The following is an 8,558-nucleotide window of genomic DNA, read 5'->3' as shown; positions in this document are numbered from 1 at the left end:
ATAATGAAAAACCAGAGAAGCAAATATGATTTGCAAATATGTTTCTAATCAGGAAATATGTTATCTTCCACAGTAAACAATAGTATCTCTTATGTATGTATTTCACCATGTCAACTGACCTGTTTGAGACACCCTACCTGTTGAAACACCCTCATGGTGGCTGTTAGGAGTGTCCAGATAAGGTTTTCAGAAATGCATTTCATTTTACAAAATAAAACTTTGCTTTTCAAACTGTTTACATGTACTCATCTCATTATTATGCTGTATTATTGTATGAGCAATCTCAGTGAGTGTGAAAAAAATACAAAGGGAGCATTCCAGTTGGGTAACTGACTAAAAAATTATTCAGACATCGTTATATTTTTATGTTTTAAATGAAATCCAAATTATTCATGAACACATCCAAAAACATGATTGGCATAAAAGCTTTACATGTAGATTACAATATGAAGTGGGGAGCAATAAGAGTTTAATTGGCAGCACACTGCTGACTTAATCCTGTGCAGGAGTGTGACATTTGTTGAGTTAAATACAGCTGTTGTGTTATACTGCATTGCATATGTATTTAATAGGAAAAAGTGGAGATAGTTGTAGTTTGTCTCACAGTCAGTGTGTTGCTGGTTTGATTCCCACTGCCTGCCTCTGTCCATTCAGTTCTAATTACAACTAAGTTTTTGCTAGGCACACAGTTCCTTTTAATAGCATAATGAAGTAGCCATGTTACCTTCAGTTGTAAAAATGCCATATATATCAAATAAGATTTAAAAGAAAATTAATTTTATGTGAATGCCTTGAAAATGGGCTGCTGTCTCTTTAAAAACTCCTGGTGTGTCAAAGGCATGGCTGTGTCCTCCAGGCATTTTGCACAGCTGAACAGTTGAGATTGATTTCTCAAACATACATGAAAGGATCAAGAAAACACTCAGAGTATGTTTTTCATGAGAATAACTTTAAAACATATATTGCTCAACACAGTCAATTTTACGTAGTACTGCCCCTTTAACTTGAGAGCAAATTACATCTTGTGTTTAATGTGTTTCTGTCTAGACTGTTTCAAGGTAAAACTTAAAACACAAATGACCAGAACAAAGCTTTTCTCAGAGATTTATTAATCACATTTGTGTTCATATTTCACACAACATCAAGTAATCACAAATAGAAGAAAATGTAGTAAAATTGGAACATAATGTCAAACATACAAAAATCTAATAATCTCTTATGATCCCAACACATTTCTAAGAATAATAGTTTATTAGGAAATTGAAGTAAATACAAGTAAAAACAAAATGTATTATTTTGTAACAAAACAGTTGAAAATCAAGAGTAAAATAGTTCATGTACTTATAACCATTATCATGGTGCTGCTGTTGTGAGGCAATATAATTATATTATGAACATTTACATCATATATAATACATTCATCAAACTCAGCCAGAAGAGTAAAAAACTTTGTGCTTCTCCAGCTGTTTATGACGTGTCATCAAAATTAGTTGATGGCAAATCTAAACTCTCCATGCAAAAGCAGTGTAAGATTGACTGACTTGTTTTGATTTCACATCGAAGTTTGAAGAATCCACATAGATTTTTTTACCAGCAATATGAAAATATTTTAAGATCCCAGATAAACTGTGGCAACAGTGAAGAGTTGTCAATAAACTGCAAGAGCACTTCACATATGATTAAGTATGGAAAGCACCACTGTCATCTAATCACATTGCTATAGCTGATGGGTAGTTATAGACATGTTACAGTGGTTTGTAAGGACAAGTGGGATTTTTTTAGCAGTTTGGATTTTCATATCAAAGGCATTTTTATTATTTGATCTTTTATATTGTATTAAGTGAAATCTAAGTAAGTAGAAACAGAGATTATTCTGTATCAGTTTTTTAAGTTACTTTTCTGTTAACATAAATATTTTGTCTGGTTTATAAACAGGGTAAGGTTTAGTTCAATGAAAGGAAATTGGAAAATGATCAATTCTGAAACCTGACCTTGCTGTGCATTGGCTGGTACCTCATGTCAACAGTGGTTTGTTTTTCTGATAGTATTAGTATTTGTTATTTTCTTGTGGTATTGCACTGAGACTTTAACATTAGGAATGTGTAGAACTGTGTTTTATGTGCTGCATGTATTTGCACTGAAGTCTATTTAAATGTATTTAACACAGCTTACATGAGGAACAATTGATATGACATGAGAAATTGATCCAGTGTTTTCATCCAAACAACATTTGCATTAATTCAAAGATGCACTCTTAAAGGACCCCATTTAGCTGATACCAGTTTTGCTACTTTAAGGCCTTTTGAATTTTTTTGGTAGTTGCTTTCATTTTACCCCACATTGACTGAATGATTGTTCTGGTTCCTTCATCCTCTTTGCTTTTCATCTCCTCCAGTTTCCGAATTTTGTTTGCTTCTTCTCTGTCATTCAGCTTTTCAATCAGACAGTCATATGGGACAAATGTGGACACTGAATTAACTTTCAAAGCAATCTGCCCTAAATTGTCAATATGTTGGAGGGCTTCTTCCAGCAGCTGTGACTTTTCTGCTTTCAGCTTTTTCAAATCTTTCTCAAGATTGACCAAAAAATCCAAACTGTTTTCTTGTTTTGATTTTCTTTTAATTTCATCCAGGCTTCTCTGAACCCTTTTTGTCTTGTTCACATATCTCCACTTCCCTTTGACATGAGCAGATGCAGGACACTTTAAAGTACACACAGTGCACCGGCCATCTTTCATCACCTCACAGTCCTCGGGCTTTCTAGAGGTTGAACATCCAGGATAGTGACAGTTCTCCTCACAGATGGTACAACATACTGCCCCTTTTACTAAAGTCATCAACCAAATGTCTCCTTCAATGGCTTCTTTGCCTTTGTAGGCTTCATCAAATTCTACAGTGACCTTATCATTAATTTTGTTCTTTTCATGTATCTTCAGAGCTTCTTTAATTTGTTCAATTTCTGCCTCTTTCAGCTCAGACAGACGGATTCTTTCCTGCAGGTTTTGGATGCAGGCAGACAGTCTGATCCGTTCATTGAGAACATCCAAAGCCATATCTAGTTTTCGAGGTGCAGTTTTTTCCAGAAAGGCAGTAAAGCCATTCAGTCCTCTCATTGTTATTGTATCAGCATTTTTATGATGCTTTTCCTCCCTCTTTGTTCTTCATGTTGGCAGTTATTGAAAAGGAAGTAAACAGGTTGATTTAATCTTGGCAGCATTGAGAGCCCCAAGCAAGTCCAGTGGTTTTCTTCCATTGGTGTAAGAGACCAGAGCTACAATGTTTTTCTCAATGTCTTTTCCAAACTGAGACATCACTGAGTCAAAGATGTACTTCAGTCGGTCACTCAGACGATTCACGCTTGACTTCACCAACAGACCCACCGCATGACGTTCATGAATACCATTTTCTGATTGAAACAATTGATATAGTCTTTCACTAATAATGAATCAGAATCAGAAGAATTTATTGTCATTGTCACAAAGACAACAAAATTACAGTTTCAGTTACAACCATCAATCACGCAACATGTGGGGGCGGGAGGGTAATGGGGGATAGTTGGCTGAGGCCTCGCAGCCTGATAGGCACCGCCTTTGGAGGAGGAAATAGAAAAAAATAAGAGAAAACATCAAGTAAGGAAGGAAGAAGAGGCAAAAAACAGCCCGTCTCACACTCTGCTCTTTGCAGGGCAGAGTTTGAGATGAAGAAAAATACCTCGGTACTTAAGCACATATAAGCACATATAGACAAAACAAGCCGGGTACAAGGAGGAGGTGTGACGTGCATATGGGTCTCATGTGAGTTATGTGTGTGTGTCAGACCATGAACCCTAACTGAAGCACACGATTTGTCTGCGATTGTCTGTACGATCTTGGAGTTCATCACCAGCTTTTATCAGTTCAGAGACACAGCTGTACCAGGGAGGGGAAGGCAGCAGAACAGAGCCTTCTTTAGACATAACAACCAGGGGAGGATAGCTGGCCGGCCAAAGCCAGCCTGGGGAGTCAGATTTTGATAGCAGAAATTTGTTTCGGTCAGCGTGACATTCGTTTAGTGCCTAACTTGAAAGTCTCGCTGGAGCTTCTCGGTGGCAAATCCAAACAGCCGAATTTAGGGTCTTCCGTCTGATCTGAGCGAACGTTTTCCAAGGTCACACCATATCCCTTCTGAGTTTGAGATCCACTGCTCGGCTGTGGTCCTGTTCCAGGATCGCACCTAGTCTGCGGCTCAGCTCCTGTATTATCTCAGTCTGAGTGTTGATCGCTCTCCAGATCCCATCAACCGGACCCGGCAGCCTTGAAGTTGCCAAAACTGCCGCCGGTATCTTCTGAATTTTTCAATAAAATTGGATACCAGGTATCCGCCAACTCTAATAAGCACAAAACCTATCATAAATCCAATCATGTACACATCTTCAACATCCTCGACTGACAGCGTCGTCAGACACACAATCTTCCACTTCCATGTAGATTCCATCATATATCCAGCGAAAATTTCATCCTCAAATTTCACCCCTTGAGCCCTTGAGCACTGGACTTTGACAAGTGAATTAAATTTTTAAAAAGTTGTAAGTTTGTACTCCTTTATGACCAAAATAAAAACAGGCAAGTTTAATTTGTATTAATTCTGTCTGCTTCCATCGAAGACAAATACATTGTTTTGGTAAATGTTTGTTATTCAGTTGTAAAGTGGGTTTTGACTTTAATAGCTTAAAGGATCAAACAAAAACTAGAAATACTTTATCCCATGAATTGATTAAATAAGGCACTTATGTCTTCTTGATATCCATGTGTTTGCTCGCAAACCTCCACACAAAAATATTTAATTTCTTATGATCAGCAGAAACTCTGCTCAGAAAGGACCTGTCAGAGCTGATACATAGGACTTTGGGACATTCCACTTCTGAAAGCTTGGGACTATAAAAACCTAGCTTTGAGATATTTTCTTGGTTCTTGTTTTTGTGTTCAATAACTTAATATGCAGTGTTGTGTTCTCTACAGGTATATTTTAGCACTACTTTATGTTTTAGCATCCGTTTTCTAACACTACAGGTTCATCAGGGGGTCTGGTGCCTATACCTAGCAATCAGTGGAGAAGAGGCAGGATACATCATGGAAAAGTTGCAGGTCCATCACAGGGCACCACATAGAAAGACAGTATAAATAACTATGCATACAAATTCACAAGGAGAATATAGATGTTTTTGGACTGTGGGTGTGACTCAGAGAGAACCCGTGGATTCACAGAGAACATGTGAGCTGCAGGCTGGGACTCCAACCCAGGAGGTGCTACCAACTGACCACTGTGCAGCCCAGTTAGATATTCTAAGTCATATCTCAAAGTCTGTCAGGAAGCTGGAACAATAAAGCCAATTTCTACATAAAAATTATGTGGAGATGGGAGGATTTTATTTCTTCTGATTATTTTTTCATGTTGCATTTTGTAAATGTATATCCAGTTTTAAGACATTCATAATCTTTTCATCAGATTTCTTTTGAACTGGCACCTTCAGGAGGTTCCCTAATTATCCACCTTTCATAGTTTTGAAATTGACACCTGAATTTGTGAGTGTGTGTGTGTGTGTGTGTGTGAGTGAGTGAATGACTGAATATTGTATAGTGCTTTACAGTCTGATGGGATAGATAAGACTACATGCCTAGGTGTTGATCTAGTAAAGATACTTTGAACACTTTTTGCACAGAGATTTTATTCAAGGACTCCAAAAACCCACAATAAACAAAATGTGAATCAGCTGGATTCAAAAAAGTAAATTATTTCTAATGGTTTTAAAATATAAATGTTCTGTAACAATATATGGTAAAAGTGTGTGTAACATTTTGGGAGTCAGTGTAATAATTTCCAGTATGAATATCAAGTCATTTGGATATGCTTAGTGCTATGCCAGCATATATTTTTTAATATATTACATTTGATTAATTTCTGTAATCCAATTAACAGATTTTAAATAAAAAATAACATATTAAAAACAATAAAAAAGAAATAAAATGTACTGGTAAAAATATTTTTTTAGCTCAGTCTTTAAGCCCTACCTACAGGCATACATTTCTTATTGCATATGAAGTAAAATTAAAATCCCTCCACCACATATTGAAGGTAATATATTATGAACATTTCTGAATCAGTGTGTTAAATTTTTTAATGTTTCCAGTGAATGTTTTCACTGATTTATTTCTCATCATAAACTATACTTGAGAAGCATTTTTGTATCTTAGTGCTGCTTTGGTTCCTTCATCCACTTTTCTCTTAATTTCCTCCAGTTTCTGGACTTTCCTTGTGTCTCCCTTTTCTTTTGTCTTCTCAATCAGGAATTCTAAGTGGACATTAATGGACACTGAATCAACTTTGAGAGCAATCTGCTCCAGTCTGATGACATGTTGGTAGGCCTCATCCACAAGTTTGAATTTTTCTTCCAAAAGTTGCTGCATTTCCTTTTTGAGATTTTCCAGAAGATGTTTCTGGTTCTCAAACTTTGTTTTATTTTCACAGCCAAGTTTCACCTGTTGTATTGTCTTCTTAACTGTCCTTGTTTTGTTGACATATATCCACTTTCCTTTAACATGAACTGATGCAGGACACTTTTTGGAACAAACGGTGCAGCGGCCTCCTCTCATCACCTCACAGAACTCAGGGAGCCAGGTCTTGGTGCATCCATCTTTGTGACAGTTTTCCTCACAGACAGGACAGGTCACAGCTCCTTGATAGAAGATGAGCCACTTCTGTCCTCCTTTGATAGGTTCTTTATATTTGTAGGTCTCATCTATAGTTACAATGTCTGCCTCTTTTCCCTTCATCTCTTCTTCATGCATCTTCAGTCCTTCATGAATCTGTTTGATTTCTGTCTGCTTCTGTTCAGTCAGTCTGATTCTCTCCAGCAGGTTTTGGATGCAGGCTGTCAATCTGATGCGTTCATTCATCACTTCAGTTGTTATTTTCAGCTTTTGAGGTGAACTATTTTCAACAAAGGCTGTAAACTCTCGCATTCCTTTCTCTGATATTCCAGCAGCTACTTTAAAGTACTCTGCTTCATCTGTGCGGTCTTCATTCTGCTGGTTGTTGAACAAGAAATAAACTGGTTGATTGTTTTCATGTTTTGCACATCTGAGGTTTGCAGCTTCAATAGCTTGAAGAGCATTTTTAGGTGTTCTCCCATTTGAGTGAGTGATGAGAGCCACAATGTTTTTCTCCATGTCGTTTCCAAACAGAGACATCACCGAATCAAAGATGTACATCAATCTGTCACTTAGTCTGTTATCAGTTGCCTTCATCACCAGACCTACTGCATGAAGTACATGAATACTGTTTTCTGTCTCAAACAATTTGCGCATCCTTTCAGTGACTATATCATCGTGCTTGATTCCTTTGGTGTTTCCATATCCAGGAGTATCAATGATGGTGATCGAATAGGGCAGAATTTTACCTTCAGAATTACAGATCTCATATATGATCACATCGGGTGTTTCACCTTCTTGTCTATCTACAATCTGAAACCAGACCCCATCCTCAAACTGAACTCCCATTACATGGTTGAAAATAGCATTGACCAAAGAGGATTTTCCTGACCCTGTTTCACCAACAAGTAAGATGGTTTTATTAATCTGCTTAGTGTCTTTTGCACCAAAAGTCACTTTGGACAGTTTGGTTTCCAACTCCTTCTTCTTTGTAATTGGCTGATAGATGTTTGGATGTCCTGAGGAGATCTGAACACTTTTGGAGATCAGTTTTGTCAGAGAGTGATTCTTGAGCCTGTAAAAAAAGAGCACAAACTTGCTCAAAGGACCTTTAACCTTTTGTATGTTTCCTTTGTGAAGTAAATGTCTGATATCTAGAGAAAAAAATAGGATTAACAAATGACTTACTTACTTATATTTCTGATATTGCAAAGTAAATTTTAAAGCATTAATGTAATCTAATGGGAGGTAAAATTGCTTAATTTTTCTGTGGCAAAATCCAAACAATGATAGGGTTATCCAGGACAGAATTTAAACTGGGCCTTAAAAAATCCAACCTGATCCAGCCAGTCCACTGGCATTGTGCCCAAGCTCAATTCAACCCAACTAATTAACTCTAATCAGAGGCCCAAGCCAGAATTATAGCCATCAAATTACTTTAAACAGCTACCAGATTAAAATACTTCCAGACCTCTGATTCTGCATTCTGCTGGCTTATTAGTCCAAGTTCCCCCTTTTCTAGCTTTTGTTTAATATCTTCTGGCTCCATTTTGTTGCTTGTTGTATCCTCAGAGAGTCAAGATTCTGGAATGTGTGATTAATTGGAGCCAAGCAGGGCTGAGGAACTTATGCATTACTTGTCCAGCGCATTGCGCTTGTCACAGTCTAATTAATATCTCCACCTTTCTTTCCTCAACAGGGAAAACCACCTACTTTTCTATTTAAACTATAAAAAACTGAACTGAATTGTCATTTAGTTTTCTCTGTGCTCCATGTGGTGTAGCTTCTAAAAATGTGTCACAGAAACCTGATACCGACCCAACCCAAATAACAAACATACCATTTTGGCCTTTTGCTTGAGTTTGGTTTAGTC

The 8,558-nt window shown here is 37.2% G+C and overlaps 1 protein-coding gene across 1 annotated transcript; it reads right to left on the bottom strand.

Moving 5' to 3' along the window:
- Positions 1-2,364: 2,364 nt before the first annotated feature.
- On the bottom strand, positions 2,365-8,335 carry LOC103131317 (uncharacterized). Its single transcript, XM_007542926.2, has 2 exons — positions 8,323-8,335; positions 2,365-7,872 (listed from the first exon to the last, which is right to left on the bottom strand). Exons 1-2 carry the CDS (start codon positions 8,333-8,335, stop codon positions 6,200-6,202), a joined length of 1,686 nt encoding a protein of 561 aa, XP_007542988.1. The 3' UTR covers positions 2,365-6,199.
- Positions 8,336-8,558: the final 223 nt, after the last annotated feature.

This window comes from Poecilia formosa, unplaced genomic scaffold, assembly GCF_000485575.1.
Source record: "Poecilia formosa unplaced genomic scaffold, Poecilia_formosa-5.1.2 Scaffold743, whole genome shotgun sequence".
Lineage (NCBI taxonomy): Eukaryota > Metazoa > Chordata > Actinopteri > Cyprinodontiformes > Poeciliidae > Poecilia > Poecilia formosa.
Note: the sequence above shows the minus strand (reverse complement) of the source record. Positions and strands in the feature narration are given on the sequence as shown.